Genomic DNA, 18,622 nt, shown 5'->3' with positions numbered 1-18,622 from the left:
ACTGAACCAGTTGTTACACATCGATCACAATAAACAGCTTTATCTCGAGGGTTTAAAGCCTCGTAATAAGCTTTCATTCTCTCTATTTTCTTTCACGCGCCAGCCGCGTAGTAATCCATGATGGCGACGGGAGCAAATCGGTCATGTGATTGAAAACCCTCTATACCCGCTTTCAGTCCCGTGATAGTGAATGTTTCATTTTCACATTCATGCGCTCTTGGTGCACAGGCTTTTCGGTGATGGAAAAGGTGCAGGATCATTTGTCCACCTTTTCCTGACGATTTGTGACTTTCTCCTTCGTTCTATTGTCATGTGAAGCCTGTTTTTTTTCGTAGAAATGAATAAGCCAATCAATGTATATTGGTCCTCAAATATGCTCATGGCAGAAAGAGAGGTGGATGCTGAACTTTGATAAAGTTTAATAAATCCAGGTACAGGTCCTCTCGCACTGAAGATCATCTGTCGGCTGTGCTTCACATCGCCACCTCAGACCTTCAACCTGGCTTTGATACACGTTAAATATCGACAGAGACTAGATTTCTCTCACTGAACAATAAAAAAGAACTGAAAAACACTAAAATGTGTGAAGTGGTGGAAAATACAAATGTAGTCATGCAAAGACACAATAAGAGCTAGTGTACTGGGACACTTCTTTTTTTCCTCCCTGCAGTTCAGTGGCAATATTTTGACTTGTCTTTAATATCTGGTTTACAGTGACAATTGATGTGAGGTCTTTAGAAAGCTAACATCCTCCTTGTTTCAACAGTATGTTTCAGTTTCAACAGTATATTAAACTGAAAGTGCGTTTTGGGGTCAATGTGACTGAAAATGATCACAAATGAGTCAGAAATGTTTCACATTTTGTTCAAATTTGATTGAATAAATTACATTTTTGTAAGGTAACCTCTTGTTTTCATTGCCTAATCAGAACATCTAAATAATGCCATTTACTGTTTTTTATATAGGAATAAAATTATTATTGTGCAGACTTGAGTTTAGCTTTTGGCCAGGCCCTCCACAATATTTTGTTTCTCATTTGGCCCTTTGCAAAACATAATTGCCCCCCCCCCCCGATATAGACAGACACCAAAACTTTTTTTTTTTTACTTTGCTGTAAACATGTTTATTTCTGCTCGAAAGTTGGACATTTTAGCAAACTCATACGGGGTGTGCCATTTTTGAGTCAGCCTCAAGCTGCAACTTTTCCCATTTCTGAGAGGGCCTCATCTGATGCCATCAAAGCTTACCACATGGTCTGCAGCTTTGGTTGTTACAGGCAGATGCTGCACAATAATGCAGCATTATAACATGTTTTAACAGGAACAGTGTGGCAACAAGCCATAGAGCAGAGTTGCTATGTTGTTGTTCTCAACATAGCAACAGTTCACTGCACAGGGTACATACCTTCTTGCATCATTTTGTTTCACCAGCCAACCAACATACAGTAGTGTTCAAAATAATAGTAGTGCTATGTGACTAAAAAGATTAATCCAGGTTTTGAGTATATTTCTTATTGTTACATGGGAAACAAGGTACCAGTAGATTCAGTAGATTCTCACAAATCCAACAAGACCAGGCATTCATGATATGTACACGCTTAAGGCTATGAAATTGGGCTATTAGTAAAAAAAAAAGTAGAAAAGGGGGTGTTCACAATAATAGCAGTGTGGCATTCAGTCAGTGAGTTTGTCAATTTTGTGGAACAAACAGGTGTGAATCACGTGTCCCCTATTTAAGGATGAATTCATCCTTAAATAGGGGACACCTGATTCACACCTGCAAAAGCCAGCACCTGTTGAACATGCTTTTCTCTTTGAAAGCCTGAGGAAAATGGGACGTTCAAGACATTGTTCAGAAGAACAGCGTAGTTTGATTAAAAAGTTGATTGGAGAGGGGAAAACTTATACACAGGTGCAAAAAATTATAGGCTGTTCATCTACAATGATCTCCAATGCTTTAAAATGGACAAAAAAACAGAGACGCGTGGAAGAAAACGGAAAACAACCATCAAAATGGATAGAAGTATAAACCAGAATGGCAAAGGCTCACCCATTGATCAGCTCCAGGATGACCAAAGACAGTCTGGAGTTACTTGTAAGTGCTGTGACAGTTAGAAGCTGCCTGTGTGAAGCTAATTTATTTGCAAGAATCCCCCGCAAAGTCCCTCTGTTAAATAAAAGACGTGCAGAAGAGGTTACAATTTGCCAAAGAACACATCAACTGGCCTAAAGAGAAATGGAGGAATATTTTGTAGACTGATGAGAGTAAAATTGTTCTTTTTGGGTCCAAGGGCCGCAGACAGTTTGTGAGATGACCCCCAAACTCTGAATTCAAGCCACAGTTCACAGTGAAGACAGTGAAGCATGGTGGTGCAAGCATCATGATATGGGCATGTTTATCCTACTATGGTGTTGGGCCTATATATCGCATACCAGATATCATGGATCAGTTTGGATATGTCAAAATACTTGAAGAGGTCATGTTGCCTTATGCTGAAGAGGACATGCCCTTGAAATGGGTGTTTCAACAAGACAATGACCCCAAGCATACTAGTAAACGTGCAAACTCTTGGTTCCAAACCAACAAAATTAATGCCTTGCAGATGTGAAGAAATCATGAAAAACTGTGGTTATACAACTAAATACTAGTTTGGTGATTCACAGGATTGCTAAAAAAAGCAGTTTGAACATAATAGTTTTGAGTTTGTAGCATCAACAGCAGATGCTACTACAACCCTTGGCAAAAATTATGGAATCACCGGCCTCGGAGGATGTTCATTCAGTTGTTTAATTTTGTAGAAAAAAAGCAGAGCACAGACATGACACAAAACTAAAGTCATTTCAAATGGCAACTTTCTGGCTTTAAGAAACACTGTAAGAAACCAAGAAAAAAAATTGTGGCAGTCAGTAACGGTTACTTTTTTAGACCAAGCAGAGGGAAAAAAATATATGGACTAACTCAATTCCGAGGAATAAATTATGGAATCACCCTGTAAATTTTCATCCCCAAAACTAACACCTGCATCAGATCAGATCCGCTTGTTAGTCTGCATCTAAAAAGGAGTGATCACACCTTGGAGAGCTGTTGCACCAAGTGGACTGACATGAATCATGGCTCCAACACGAGAGATGTCAATTGAAACAAAGGAGAGGATTATCAAACTCTTAAGAGGGTAAATCATCATGCAATGTTGCAAAAGATGTTGGTTGTTCACAGTCAGCTGTGTCTAAACTCTTGACCAAATACAAACATGGGAAGGTTGTTAAAGGCAAACATACTGGTAGACCAAGGAAGACATCAAAGCGTCAAGACAGAAAACTTAAAGCAATATGTCTCAAAAATCGAAAATGCACAACAAAACAAATGAGGAACAAATGGGAGGAAACTGGAGTCAACGTCTGTGACCGAACTATAAGAAACTGCCTAAAGGAAATGGGATTTACATACAGAAAAGCTAAACAAAAGCCATCATTAACACCTAAACAGAAAAAAAACAAGGTTACAATGGGCTAAGGAAAAGCAATCGTGGACTGTGGATGACTGGATGAAAGTCATATTCAGTGATGAATCTCAAATCTGCATTGGGCAAGGTGATGATGCTGGAACTTTTGTTTGGTGCTGTTCCAATGAGATTTATAAAGATGACTGCCTGAAAAAAACATGTAAATTTCCACAGTCATTGATGATACAGGCCTGCATGTCACATAAAGGCACTTGGGAGATGGCTGTCATTACATCAGCAATAAATGCACAAGTTTACGTTGATATTTTGGACACTTTTCTTATCCCATCAATTGAAAGGATGTTTGGGGATGATGAAATCATTTTTCAAGATAATGCATCTTGCCATAGAGCAAAAACTGTGAAAACATTCCTTGCAAAAACACACATAGGGTCAATGTCATGGCCTGTAAATAGTCCGGATCTTAATCCAATTGAAAATCTTTGGTGGAAGTTGAATAAAATGGTCCATGACAAGGCTCCAACCTGCAAAGCTGATCTGGCAACAGCAATCAGAGAAAGTTGGAGCCAGATTGATGAAGAGTACTGTTTGTCACTCATTAAGTCCATGCCTCAGAGACTGCAAGCTGTTATAAAAGCCAGAGGTGGTGCAACATAATACTAGTGATGTGTTGGAGCGTTCTTTTGTTTTTCATGATTCCATAAATTTTTCCTCAGAATTGAGTGATTCCATATTTTTTTCCCCTCTGCTTGGTCTAAAAAAGTAAGCGTTACTGACTGCCACAATTTTTTTTCCTTATTTCTTATAGTGTTTCTTAAAGCCAGAAAGTTGCCATTTGAAATGACTTTAGTTTTGTGTCATGTCTGTGATCTGCTTTTTTTCTACAAAATTAAACAACTGAACGAACATGCTTCAAGGCCGGCAATTCCATAATTTTTGCCAGGGGTTGTAGTTAGTCTCTTTGTACGTACTTAAAGTTACCATTTTAAATCTTTCCAGATTCAGTGAGCTTATGAATCCTGCTCTACACTGGGAACATATTACACACACCTAGCCCTTAATACCTGAACACATTCTTGGCGCCTTAAACCTCACACTGTATATTAAAGCTAATACACCCACACTCAATGCTTACCATCACTTCCCTTCCCGATTGGTTGTCTGATGCCTAGCAGCTCTTGGTTGGTTTGGGAGAAAAATTTAACAGGTTGAGCTCATAGCAGTGGGTAGAGCGAGAGACTATGAGGACTGGCATTGAATACTACTGACCCCTACGTTTCTTTTCAACTATTGACCAAAAGCACACCACTAAGTGCAGTTAAAATTTCGCCAGAGAAAATCAGTAGGGAAGCAACTCATCTGTGACTGCCAACATCTGTAACAGAGCCATAATACAGATGTTGCAACCACAGCACCATGTAATGTATTTCATACTTTTTTTGGCAGATTTAATGCTGTTTGCAACTTTTTTTTTTATTAATTAAAACATTAATGTGGTAGTAATGTTTTGCAGCCGGAGCGTTTGCAGGGTACCCACTACTCTGTTCAGTCAGATATCTGGAGTATGGGACTGTCCCTAGTGGAAATGGCCATTGGACGTTTCCCAATTCCACCACCCGATGCAAAGGAGCTGGAGCAGATTTTTGGTTTCCCAGTGGAAGGAGAATCAGCTTCCAGTGCGCCCTCTCCTAGACCGTGGCCACCTGGACGACCAGGCAGCTGTAAGTCTGACAGTTCACCCAAAGTGATGTTTAAAAGTTACGCAGAAGGGTGATTCTTAAGACTACGGGCACTTATGTAAACAGAAAAAAGGGGAAATTTCACACTTTTATAGTTATCTTTACAATGAAAGTGTGTTAAGAAATGTGTTCTAGTAGTCTATGATGACTTTTTCACCTTTTTTCAGCATCATTATATGCAAATATTGCCGTTTTGTGCTTGTCCCACACCGACTTTTGATCTTCAATGATAAAAATGAAAAGAAACGTTTTTTTCTAATGTTTTAAAATATCAATAAAATAATCAAAACATAATTGGGGTATTCAATGTAATACAACTGTTGTGATTTTTTTTTTTTTTAAACAAAATGTAGTTGTCCCACACTATTGCCGTAATTTCCACCACAACACTGTAATGTCCCTTTAAACAGTTTGTATGAAAGACTGTTTGGGTAGTTTCTATGGAGATAAACAGTGACATCAGAGCACATGTATATAGCGCCAAATCACAACAGTTGCCCCAAGGTGCTTTATATTGTAAGGCAACGGTGTGGTGGAAATTACACTTACAAGGCCAATAGCGCCGTAGTTAAAGAATCACCCAGACACGCATTTATCAGACCAGACTGACAGTCTAACCCCCCCCCCCCCCCCCCCCCCCCCCCCCCCAAAAGCATATGGATCCGACAGCAGACCTCCCATGGCTATATTTGAGCTGCTGGATTACATAGTTAATGAGGTATGTTTCAGTTTAATTTACTCATATGTAGTGTTAAACCTGATTTATGCTTCTTTTGCACAGTAACACTGACATGGGCGTGACCACTTCAATGTTGTTTTGTTGGTGGGCGTCGCAATGCAATTTACCACGGGAACAGTAGGGGGTGCGACAAAGAACAAGGCAGGGACTTTCTTTCCGCATTCACCACCACTGGTCTTTTTCCCCCCCCTTTTCTGGACCAATTTGTCTCTTAACGAGCTACACTTTTTTTTATACAATCAGCCTCCAAACAGTTATGTGCAATTTCCCTCCATGAATTACGGGTCATCTGAGCGGCTGTAGTTTGACTCAATGTTGTAGAGTTGGTCATATTTGCAGTCTTCCCCTACCAAACATTCCTTTATTTAATCCATGATTGAAATGTAATCAGTGTGCACACTGCAAAAACATTCAAACTGTAACGGGAGAGAGTGAAACCGGAAAAGTGACCAATCACAGCCCGTGCCATCGCGGTCATTTTGATGTGGTTTCCATTTTGGGGAGGTGCACAGCAGGCTATCAAGAAGGGCTCTGAAAGGGTATGCAGCAACGCAAAAGGCTACTGAACTGCAGACAGAGAAGCATAAACCAGACTTTAGGTGTAACTCATTTACTGCCCAACTGGCACTTTACACTATTTTTCAGCCCCCACCAAAGCTGCCTGGGATATTCAGTCCTGAATTCCAAGACTTTGTAAAGAAATGGTAAAAATGTACCTACAGTATTAACTGTACATTTGATGCCACCTAGTGGTCTCAAGACCAATTCAAAGTTTTTTTTACCATTTTTCCAGCCTGATCAAGAATCCTGCAGAGAGAGCAGACTTGAAACAGCTGATTGTGAGTGTACAGTAACATTCTTACTTTCAGTCATTTCTGCTGTCCTAAACCACATTTCAAATCTCATTCCTTCAGGTCCATCCTTTTATCAAGCAATCAGAGGCAGAGCAGGTGGACTTTGCTGGTTGGTTGTGCAGCACCATTGGACTCAATCAACCTTTGACTCCCACCCACGGCACAGAAATGTGAGGACCGTACAGGTCATTTTGTTATAAAAGGCCTCTGGATTTGTATTCTTGTAATGAGTTTATATGCTGTGCAATCAACGTGTACATTTAATGTACTAACATACTTGCCAAGTGAAATTACCTGTCCTGATCAACTCTGGGCTGTACTGCAGACCTCCTGAAAAGCCATCCTTTCTTCTAACAATCAAGTGCTGCTCAGCCTTTGTGTTTGCTACTCCCCATGTCTTTACAGTGCACATGTGCAGTAAATATTAAGTCTTGTGAATGACAGGAGTGACTTGTGTATTTGAAATCTCATTTTATTAGTGAACTTGAGTGAACAGATTTATGCCTTGGGTTTTTTAACAGGTGCTCCCTTCCTTTTGGGCTTCTTTTTGGATTTCAGCATCTTAGCCTTGATCTGTGGGAATACAGAGTAAGGTACCAGTTTATGAAGAATTAAGGGTACAAAATATTTCACAGGTTTGCTCCTTACCTTGGGGTCATGCTTGAGGATGGCACGACGTCTTGCTGATTTGGCATAAGGGTTCAGTTTGAGCATTATCCTCAAGTTCTTTAGAGGATTCTTCTTAAGAACTCTGCGGGTGATCTTCTTGCTGTAAAAAACAAAACAAAAAACAACACAAAAGCCCAGTATTAACAGTGAACCTCTGCTAAACACCAGTATGTAATACACAGTTGCAGTGCTCAGAACTTCCATAATAATCAGAGATCAGAAACACGGACCTGAAGTGGAACATCATCATAGTGACAAATTACTTCTAATAACTCAAATTCTGTAAAACTCACTTGGGTGCACGAAGTGATTTCTGGATCTCTTCACTCTTCAGAATCCTGCTCAGGTCTGTGTTTGTCATTTTGTGCATTGGCAGGCTGCAAAAAATACAGACATTAGGGGAAAGAATCCTGTGTACAGAAGTAGCAAAGAGACGTGGTGCACAAACTCAGAACTTCATCAACTATCACATGGTTTCAAAAACACGGACCATGAAGTGAACGCTCATCATTGCAGTACACAATATGGGGCAGGAAATACAAGTTTTACTTGTTTGAAAGATTATTTCTTAAAAACAGAAAACACTTACTTATAGTCCATCTTCAGGGAAGCAGGTTTACGCCAGGTGCCATACAGGTCATCCAATTTGCGGAAAGCACTCTCAGTCCAGATGCAGAAACGTCCAACATGACCACCAGGGGCGAGCCTCAGGAGGTTCAGTTTGTTCACATTCTGCAGAGTGATACCTGCAGAAAAAACATCACACTCCTGAGTGTAATGCAGAAGCTTTTCTTTTTGTTTTATTTTCTCATTTCAACATGAGGACTGAAGACAAAACTTGGCTGTTTCACAATGTACACACCGTAGCCCCTATTCTGTGAACAGATGCAAAAAGCTGTTTGGGCTGTTTTCTGCGTGCACTTTGCCATTTAAGTGGCAGGAAATACTAGCGCAGCACTGGGTTCAGATCAAATAGGAGTTTTTTTTTTTTTTTAAAGCAGTGCTTCTCAAACTCTTTCAGACCAAGGTTCTCTTAACCTAAAAAAAAAATCTGTTTACCACTCCAACAGTACATTACAAATTACAACCTGATATTGGTAGCTTGACGATTCAGGTGGACCAGTGTATTTTTTCTGTTAATCGAAATCCGATATGTATAAAACGGACAAAATTCTTACAAATAAAAATGGAGAAAATCCGCCATATGTATGCAACGAATTAGTTACAGCCAGGAGGCATTGAACAATGTACGGCAAATCTCCAGCACCAATTAGGTTTATGCATTTCCCCGATTAAAAACCTGACCTTGAATAGCGACCTGTCTCATTTAATGACCAGGTCAAAACTTAACCGCCTGCCTTAAATAAGTGCTGGGGCATTATGTGCATAAAAAAAAAAAAAAAAAAAAATTACATTTGGTCGAGTCACTTTTTTCTAAGTCCGCTGCAGAGTGGTACCTTAAAGCCCGATTTAAGCTTCTCTAGCCCCATAACTCTGTAGCCATGCAATGACGCTGACATGCACGTGACCCTTTTAAAAGTTTTCCAAAGCGTTGCTGGGCGTCTTACTGCAGGAACAGTGGCCTTTTCTGGGTTAATTTTCCAGGTCCCTCAACGTGCATACTGAAATAACTTAAAATATGATGGGAGAGAAAGGAGCGAAAATTTAAACGTGACAAATCATAGTCTTTGCAGTCTCCATTTAGCAGGTACGCAGGTTTCAGGCATGCAGAAGGCTCCTAGCTAAAGCGGTTGTTTTTGGTTCGTCGCACAGGACGTTTTGTCTGATGTGAGTGAAAATCCGTTATATACGGTGTGGAAAACCGGTTCCGGCACGTTTTATAGCTACTATTGGTCTCTATATATTTGACCAATATACTCAGTGGTGTAACGGAGCAGAGTTCAATGATCCATACATATTTGTCTTCGACTATTCGAAAATTTTAGGGGTCGACGATACCGATTAGTGACAAGGGTTGGAGGCCGATACAGATATTTCAGGCCAATATTTGCCAAGAGTAAAATGTGTCAAAATTAGTATAACACACTAACACACAAAAATATTTAAATCTTTTCCAGCTTGTTTAATTCACAGAACTTTTCAATGTGACCTTCACCCAGAAAGTGCAAGGAGCTACAAATATCATGAAGTTGAATAAATAAATACAATAGACACAGCTCCAGTCTGTACACTGCTATCTTCTTCTATGTCAGTCTGTGGGACATCAGCCTTCAGGTCCATTGTGGACTGCTCTTTGATTAAAGCTGCTTTCAAAGGATCACACCAGGCATAAAGTGCTCTGGCATCAAGGAAGTAAGGACTTCTCAGCATGCACAGCACGTTGGGAAGACATGCGTGTAGGAGATTTTTGTTTTTTTTAAATAAAAAGTGAAGCACTCAGTCTGCAAGTCACAACCACAAGATCAGGAGCAAAAAGCAGAAGAATGAGTGATGGACATCACCCCACTGGCAGGAGCTTTTTTCAGCAACTGTTCCGCCCGGCCGAACCGATAAGACTCCAGAGAGCCAAAGCAGACAGACAGTCTGAAATTTTTCACTTTTGGATATATGCACACACCCAGTTTGAGCAACGTTGCTTCTGCAAATTTGTCAAATGTACAACACCAGATCAAATTCCTTGTATGTGAAAACTTAGCATTAGTCACCCAGTCAAGCTGACTGTTTTACATTTGTAAAATGTTCATTCTATTTTTAACAAATAAAGCCACACACTAGTGTTTTGTTACTGCTGACTACAAAAACAATCTCAAGTTTAAATAATTTAATTTTTTTAACTATCTAGTAATCACCCTTAAAAAAAATAGCACAGCACTGTTTCGTGTTTCTTTATATTTTAAGAATATATTTGTTCACTTATTCCTCATTAGAAACATTTCAACATTCGCTGTACAGACAACCTTGTAAATACAGATGTGCTTCAAAAACCTCCAGTGATGGAGCTGAACACCAAAACCTGAAGTCCAGACAGAAGAGAACATCTCTGCTCTTCAAAATGTGAGGAAAGTCTCCAAAAACCCCACCAAGAGGTCAAAGCTGTGGAAGACACTCCTGTGTTTAAATGTCTTTAGAGTCCAGCTCAACAGTCGACTCTGAAAACCAACACCTGCTGCTAGTCTTCTAAATAAAACAAAGGATCTTAAAACAGCAACTATCTGATTATTTGAAAAAGCTCTTTCCTTTATATTTTTACATTAAGTGAATGAATCATTAAACATGTCCATGAAGTCAAAGTTCAGCCAAAAAGACAGCTGCAGAGGCAGAAGCCTCACACCTATTGTGCACAATTGCAAAGCATTCACATTGCTACAATATCCACATTTTTGTAATTACATTAAAAGCAATCACAGCCAATGAGGATGTAATAAAATGTTGAAATTACTAAATAATAAAATGATATCATGGGGGTTTATATCACATGACTACATGTGGTGCTAAATAAGAAATTAAACGAGATTGTAGAAAATATACATTAATTTTTACCAGACACACTGCACTCATTGTTACATCTGCTGTTGTGTTTATAATACATATTTACAGTGTCTTTTAACCTGGTTGAAATGCAGATATGAATGAATGAGTCTACAGATTTAAGTGTACATATTACTATTTTCATGCCATTTTATTTGTAAAAATAAATAAATGTCCATGGTTCATTATTTTAATCAAGAAGTCATCTCACCTGAAACACCAGATAAGTTCTGAAATTAATGTACAAAGATTTCTTGAAAACCTTTTTTAAAAACTTCAGACTATATTACGTACAACTTTTCTAATGTAAGAAAACTTCAAAATAGGTTAACCCCCTACCACCCACCTAATTTTGGCTTGTCATCTCAAATAAAAAGTGAAATTTCTCATCAATGGCACATACTCGTACAGGCAGGGTTCTAGGTAGCGCAAACTTGCGTTAAGGCTCGTTACGCTATCATTTTGGACCGTTACTCTTATTTTCAATACAGCGTAATGGGTCTGTAATCAACCGTTTCTGCAGCGCAACTCCAGTTTTAAGCGTGAATCAATGAAGCAATGCTTCGATTCAATGGCTCGTGGCTCTTTGATTCACTGCTCTTCAGAAGCGGTAAGTCCGCTTCTTAACCCCTCTCAAAGCCATTAAAATATGAGTCACTTGTGTGTATTAAAGTCATTAACTGGGGCTCTTTTCTTGTTGCAGTCAACAAACGAGAATCGTCCTCTGTTCCGTTGGCACAGCTCCAAATGCTGCGCAGCTCTCTGCTGAGAGAGTCTGCTCGGAATTAATAACTTCCAAACGAATTGCCGCTTTAAATAAAACACCTCTTTACAAACGTTGCAATACAAACTACAATCGACTAAAACGTGTTTTTCTTTCTCCAAAAATGAGATGTTCTGCATTCTTTATGAACCTGATGTGCAGCACAGCTGCACGAGCTCAGCTCATAGGTATGGAAAGACATTCATGCCAATAATACAGGGATGAGATTGGCAAATTCGATTTTCAGAGGACTGAATCACTGTGTCGCATCATTTCATAAAAGCGCTCTCGCTCTCAGAGAGCGAGAGAGATTTTTTATTTTGAGGAGTCTGAGTCTCCTTAAAATAAACCCACTCTCTCTCCTCTATCAGACTCCTTAAAATAAACCTGCTCTCTCGCACGCGCACGCTCTCCCTCCCCCTCTCTCTCTCTGTGTGTGTCTAATCAGAGGTGCGACTCTTTAAAATAAACGCGCACTCGCTGCATGTCGGTGTGATCATCAAACGCCCTGATCGATCAGTCTGATCAAAGCTGAAAAGAGCTGTGACTCTAAAATAAACGCGCACTCGCTGCATAAATAAATATATATATAAATAAATAATAATGTTAAATGACTGTTTTTGAGCCGCACCACACCGTGCAGTAGAGAACAGAGCGCACTTCCACAGAGGCAGAAAATAGCACAAACTGGTGCAGTATGGCACACACGACTGTGTGCACACATTAAAACGCGAACACACGCAGCTGCAAGTAGGAACGAACACTGTTAAAGGCTGAGTACGCGCGTATTTCGGCCGTATTTAAATGAAACAACGCTGCAATGAGCAGCTCTACGAATATGCCAATGTGAAAGCCCCTAAAGGTACTCCTGGCATTAAAATTTATTTTTTTTTGCATTCTCACCCCCCCACAATTTTCTCAACGGATTTGGATGTTTCACAAAATCGACCCCCAGGACTGTCAAATCCGCGGAAAAATCTCATCCCTGATAATAATGTCTGAAAGGAAATGCTTTTGACAAAAACTAAGATTTTATTTCTGTGTATGTCCAGAGATCAAGGATCCACCATGTAGACTTTATGTCCAGAGTTTAAGGATCCAGTAACCAATTTCATATTTACTTTAAGACTCAATAAAATGTTGTTCAATTTAATCAGCTTATAAAGCACCAAATAACAAAAGTCTTCTCAAGGTGCCTCACACAGAACAGTTCAACATAAAAATTTAAATAAAATCAAAAAATTCAAATACCTAATTAAAAACAGAAGTAAAAGCATAAAACATAGGACTCCGACTGCCTCACTGAGGGCCATGTACTGGCTAACCCAGAATGAGATTGCCCACTCAACAAACTTCCCCAGCCTTCTGGACATGGGCTGTCGTACCTGGCTTTTCCTCTCTGGGTACCCCTAGAATGGCCAATTGTTAGCTACAATTTTCAAAAGCCCCCCGCACCATCGCCCCCTCAGTCACTTCACTCCCTCAACATTACCACTACGCTAAAATTTTATCCTAGCTAGAACCCTGTACAGGCTTAGAATGAGGCTAAAAAACAACAACAAACAAACAAAACAAAAACCTAAGGATTTTCTTCAGAAAAATGCTGTGTGTAAATTAACAGTTCTGGTGTTCCTCTGACACATTTCTGCACCCTGTCATCTTCCATGTTTTGGTCTGATGCCTGGTTCCAATCGGATGCATGAAGCCATGTCACAGTGCACACCAGCGAAAAGTTGGATTGAGTTTACATGTAACTTTGACAGTGGTGAGTTTGATGTCAAGCGGCAGTGTACACTCACAATGAAGCATTGCACAAATGTGGTTTTTCCATGTAGTCTCTCACTGAAAATAATAGGTTTTGGAGCAATGGATGCCACATCTGCATGCTCTGTGTGAAAGGCCCTTTAGACAAGCAAAATGATTTCTGGTGAGTTAACAGCTTAGCATCTACCTGTCAAAACGCACAGCAGCCACTAAAGCTCTGAGGTGAAGCAACAGCAAGGTGAGTTTCCCCTCAAGTATTGACTCTAATGGTTGCATTTTTCCTTTTGTATTATACATATGTTGCCTGTGTCTCAGAGCGACTGGTCGCTCAAAATATCATTTAAACCCCCCCATAGCCATTATACAGTCAAATATTACACAACTGCAGGGAACCAGTAATGATATGTGCAGGCAAAGTGTGTTGTGAAGCTGCTCGTGTAAGGTGTTGAACTCTACTACTACTGAACTCCAACAGTACTGGAGTTTAGGTTTTGGTGCTGTAAGACAGTGTTTCATGATACGGGATCCCTAAAACTCAAAGCAACACATTTTCTACCTGTCTACAAAACCACATTAGCTCAGTCATGTGTGTTCAGCCAATTAACAGATAGCAACAACAGAACGCAACGTATTTGGCTCATTATGTGCCGTTACAGCAGGGAGAAAGGGAAGATGCAGAAGACCCTGGACCCTGAGGACCACAGTTGGAAAACACTGACCTATGGTGCAAATGGTTTTTGGTAAGAGATGATAAAACTTAACAGCAATGTGCCCATACGAGTGCAAGTGGTTTTCTAATTAAAAGGACACTAGGCATAAAAATGACAATTGTGTCAGTAAAAACTATCAACTGCACTTGTGACCTGAGACTCCAAAGTTACAATGACTGGGGTCTAAATAGACTGCCTGCCACTACTTTCTGATTTGTTTTTTCACAAGTTGTTGACACCCAGTGCCACAATCAGAAAGACTGTCCATTTATGCAGGGGCTGTGACACTAATGAACAAACCCACCTGGGATATTTCTGAAGGCTTTAGTCACACCTGCATCTTGGTTGTAGATGATGCATGGCCCTCTGCGCTGGATCCGTCTACGATTCCTCATCTTACCCTTACCAGCACGCATACGCTGTGAGGCATAAACCTAAAAATACAATATTCAAAGTACATCAATCTAACCACACCTGTAATTAGGATGGCACAATGTAGTTGCTGTATAAATATTGCAATATAGCCTCCTACATGGTCAGCGTTCCTGTAGTAAAATCAATAAATTAAAGTACAATTTGAAATCTCAGATGCATTCTGGCGCATTTTCATTTTACCCCCACCCCCCCAAATTTCCACAACTCGTGGTTTAAAACCCTCAGCTGTGATGCAGAACAGCTCAGCTTCAGCTCAGGAACCCCCTCCCCTTGCCCCCTCACGCTGAGCAGTAAACAGCAGAAAGCAAGCAGCAGTTGTGTTGGTATTTTCTGATACTTGAATTACCTTGGTACTGGAAGCCGATCCCGATACGGCATTGGATAGGTCGCAACCTTACTTCGGAGCTATTGATACTCTTTTCAAATTCTTCGCTACCTTAAAATGCTGACAAATGTGTTTTTACTTAAGACTAATTTGATTACTGTACATTTTGAAATAAAAAAACTTTTCTTACATTAGAAAAATTGTAATTAAAATAGTTTTGTTTTTTAAAAAGATTCTTTAAAAATTTTTGATGTTCATTTGTAAATTAAAACCATAACTTGAGAATTTCTTGATTAACATGATGAGGAATCTTGGGCATTTATTTTTAGACATAAAATAGCATGAAAAGTAATGTGTACATTTTTAAGTCTGGTAGATTCATTCAGCAAATGTTTAAATGTTTCTGATGTGAGACAAGAAATATATTTCTTAAAATATAAAGAAACATGATACAGCACTGCTATTTTCTTTGTCTGATTACTCAACAACAACAAAAAAAACCTTAATAAAAAACATTAAGTTATTTAAAGTTGAGACTTTTCTTGTAGTTACGGTAGTAACAATTAAAAAACGGTGTTGCTTTATTCAGTAAAAATAAAAATAGGTCTAACAATTTCTGAATATAAAACGTTCACTCAGCTCAACAAGTAATTCATTCAATATCCCACAGCTAAAGGCTAACGTTAGCTGATAAACAACAGCACAGCACTACCATCACATTATTTTCAATTACTCACTCCAGACAAATTTGCAGAAGCTCCGTTGCTCAAACTCATTACTCTTGTGGTTATGACTTGCAGACAGAGTTAAACTCTCATCTGTATGCTAACGGCATCAGCACTTTCAGCAGCTAGGAGCTTCACCCGTAAGCGTTGCTTAAAGTGTGACTACTGAGGAAAAAAAAAAATAATAATGTCCACAACAAAGTTAACCGTTAGGAGAACCACTGCCCAGTCCCCAAAATATGATTTAATCAACTCCCGAACCCAAAACAAACAGAGCACTACCACCAACTGCATGTTATCAAAAAAAAACTCGGAAAGGTTCAGCAGGTGAGTAAAAAAACAGATTTCCGGTAATTTCTGGATAACTTTCATCACTGCTACTTACATATCACAGCCACATTCTTCACTCCACTGGTGCACAATATGTATAAAAATTACTAGGGGTGGGGGAAAATATTTATACTTATGATATATGATGTACATAAATTTCGTGTCATACTAACATGAAAAAATGTTGTTCATTGCTACAAAGAAAACATACAGTGCAATGATTCAATCAAGTCAAAAACCTTCTTGTCCCTCTGTGTATTCAAAATAAATCCTTCAATATCATTAAGCCCTATCCAAAAAAATGCAGTAAGCATGAAATCTTTACACATTACTTTGAAAAGTAAATGACACCCATACTGCTCTGCACCAGCTTCAGTGACAGAGTTTCACAACTGAGGCAGAGCCGTTTCAAATTTAGTCAATATCCAGATTCAGGCAGATTACCTTTTTGATATCATTCCATGCTTTAAGCTTCTTCAGCAGAAGCACAGCCTCTTTAGTCTTTTTGTAGCTCTCAACTTTGTCTTCAACCACAAGTGGAACTTCAGGGATTTCCTCAATGCGGTGTCCTACAAAGAGAACCATTATGTTACATAAATATAATCAATCCGGATATCGCCTTTCAGAGACTGCCGTTACAACAGCTTGCTCAGAAACTAAGACTCATCAATACCCTATAACAGCTTAGAGACAGCAGGCAACTGTCACTGTTGACAGGGTCAGACGCAAATTACACCATCATGGCAAGAATAATGTTGAGCTGTGCTTTCTTGTGTAAACAACACCATAATCCACTTCTCAAAGTGAAATGTTGCACCAGAGAGATCGGTAAAAGAAGATCTTACCTTTGGACATCACAAGAGAGGGCAACGCAGAGGCAGCCAAGCAGAACAGATGGCATAGCGTTTCTGGGTTGTGTTGATCCTGCGTGCCAGCGACGCCAGGTCTTCGTGGGAGCAACATACGACCTCCACGGCACATCTAGATAAAAGGTCAAGAAGCCAAACTGCTGCAGTAACACCATGTATATAAGCCTTGCTCAGACTCAATCTTCAGCAACCATCTGTGCCAGCATATGACAGCAGGCATTCTGTCACTGGCCTCAGAGTCAGACGCAAATTACACCATCATAGCAAGCCATTACCAGTCACCATGAAATTGACAGCAAAGAGAATAATTCAAAAAGGCTTCAATTCTGGTTAGGATACATTTCCAACGCTCCTTGAACCAGAGCGATGGGTACCACCACCTCTCAAACGAGGTATACGAGCCACAGCTCTTCCTGTACCCATGACTCCGCACTGGTCTGATGACCTATATTTATTTAAAATAAAAACCAAACACGCCTCAGTTACAAATGCTTTCCTTCACTAGCCAAAGCCCAGATCATTTCAAAACGTCCGTCTTTGCTTACCTGCCAGTTCGCTGACTGCATAAGGCTGACGGTTGTTTTTACGCATATTTGTATGCACAAAATTCACAACATCAGGACGAATTGGAGCTCTAAACACCGCAGGCATGACAACATTCTTGCCTGAAGATTCTCCTTTATCGGAATAAACCGATATCAGGGGTCGGGCACAGGCCTGAGGAAGCAAATTTAGGGACAAAATGTAATCTTAAAAAGCATATCACACATTTCCTAAGTATGGCGTGTTCTTTAGCATAACCTGTACCACAGCGACACATTAATTGAGGTCGGTCACGTATGATTCTTCAAAGTCTGGTTTTCAGGCACGAGTCCGTGGTTGCAAAAACGAGCATGGCGTTCGCTAGCGGCTAGCAAATTTAATTATACCATCCGTGCATATTACAAATTAAGATTATACACATACAGAGAAAAATGGGAACTACAGCCACGGAAATGTATATATTCGGTCCTTTAACGACATATTTCTAACTACTACTTCTGATTCTAGGGCCAGCTCGACAATCACACGTGTAACTACAGAGAGCAGCTCGCGCAAAATGGCTGCTCGTGCCATTTGTACTAGCCGGCACCTCTCCGGCTCAGCACGGCAGAAACACAGCCTTTACCTATTAACTAAAAAAAAATGCAAGTTCATCGTATAGTATATTAAAAGTAAAAACAGTGTCACTTTTTACATTTTCGGTCGTTATTTTCGGCTCGCCGGGAACCACACTCCACACGTTATGGCGGCCACAGTGAAAAAGGAAGTCAGGAAACAACCCTGGGTAGTATATCCATCCGCCCTGACGCAGGACAGCTTCCGAGGTGAGGTTTTTTTTTTAAAATTATTACAACTATGTTTATATAAGAAAATGATGCACATATAATTTGTAACAACGTACGGTAAATTTAGGTTACATTCTTAAATCACGATGCTCAACAAATGCTTTAACATCAGTCGACATCACTGGCACTATTTTCATATTTGCGGAAGACACGTAAAGACCGAACTACATTCGTAGATAAAAAAATATTTTCTGTATATATTTTCTTAGTTTACTTACATTTTAATTGTAATGTATATTTGAGTATTAATATTTTTACAAGGATTATTAATATAGTTATATGTAAAGATTTGTCAATGCCTTGTGATCATGACGTCACCGTTTGAGAGTGCGCGCGGCGCGACTATCAAACTATGATTAG

At 39.6% G+C, this 18,622-nt stretch overlaps 1 protein-coding gene, 4 non-coding genes and 1 pseudogene across 5 annotated transcripts in view; 1 reads left to right on the top strand and 5 right to left on the bottom strand.

Moving 5' to 3' along the window:
- map2k1 (mitogen-activated protein kinase kinase 1) overlaps window positions 1-6,980 on the top strand; it is a 56,647-nt gene extending 49,667 nt beyond the window's left edge. Inside the window, exons 7-11 of the mRNA XM_034176417.1 lie at window positions 4,977-5,184; window positions 5,856-5,920; window positions 6,587-6,645; window positions 6,735-6,780; window positions 6,856-6,980. Of these exons, the coding sequence (XP_034032308.1) occupies window positions 4,977-5,184; window positions 5,856-5,920; window positions 6,587-6,645; window positions 6,735-6,780; window positions 6,856-6,969 (492 nt within the window). The 3' untranslated portion in view covers window positions 6,970-6,980. The remainder of the gene's footprint in view (window positions 1-4,976; window positions 5,185-5,855; window positions 5,921-6,586; window positions 6,646-6,734; window positions 6,781-6,855) is intronic.
- A 269-nt stretch (window positions 6,981-7,249) lies between these two features.
- On the bottom strand, window positions 7,250-17,610 carry LOC117515717 (annotated as a pseudogene).
- LOC117516431 lies at window positions 7,652-7,719 on the bottom strand. The gene has a single exon (XR_004562408.1). It is a non-coding gene; the product is annotated as a small nucleolar RNA SNORD18 (small nucleolar RNA).
- On the bottom strand, window positions 7,909-7,980 carry LOC117516429. The gene has a single exon (XR_004562407.1). It is a non-coding gene; the product is annotated as a small nucleolar RNA SNORD18 (small nucleolar RNA).
- On the bottom strand, window positions 16,652-16,751 carry LOC117516432. The gene has a single exon (XR_004562409.1). It is a non-coding gene; the product is annotated as a small nucleolar RNA SNORD16 (small nucleolar RNA).
- Window positions 17,042-17,140, bottom strand: LOC117516433. Its single transcript, XR_004562410.1, has one exon. It is a non-coding gene; the product is annotated as a small nucleolar RNA SNORD16 (small nucleolar RNA).
- Window positions 17,611-18,622: the final 1,012 nt, after the last annotated feature.

The sequence above is a fragment of the Thalassophryne amazonica genome, chromosome 8 (assembly GCF_902500255.1).
Source record: "Thalassophryne amazonica chromosome 8, fThaAma1.1, whole genome shotgun sequence".
Classification (NCBI taxonomy): Eukaryota; Metazoa; Chordata; class Actinopteri; order Batrachoidiformes; family Batrachoididae; genus Thalassophryne; species Thalassophryne amazonica.
Note: the sequence above shows the minus strand (reverse complement) of the source record. Positions and strands in the feature narration are given on the sequence as shown.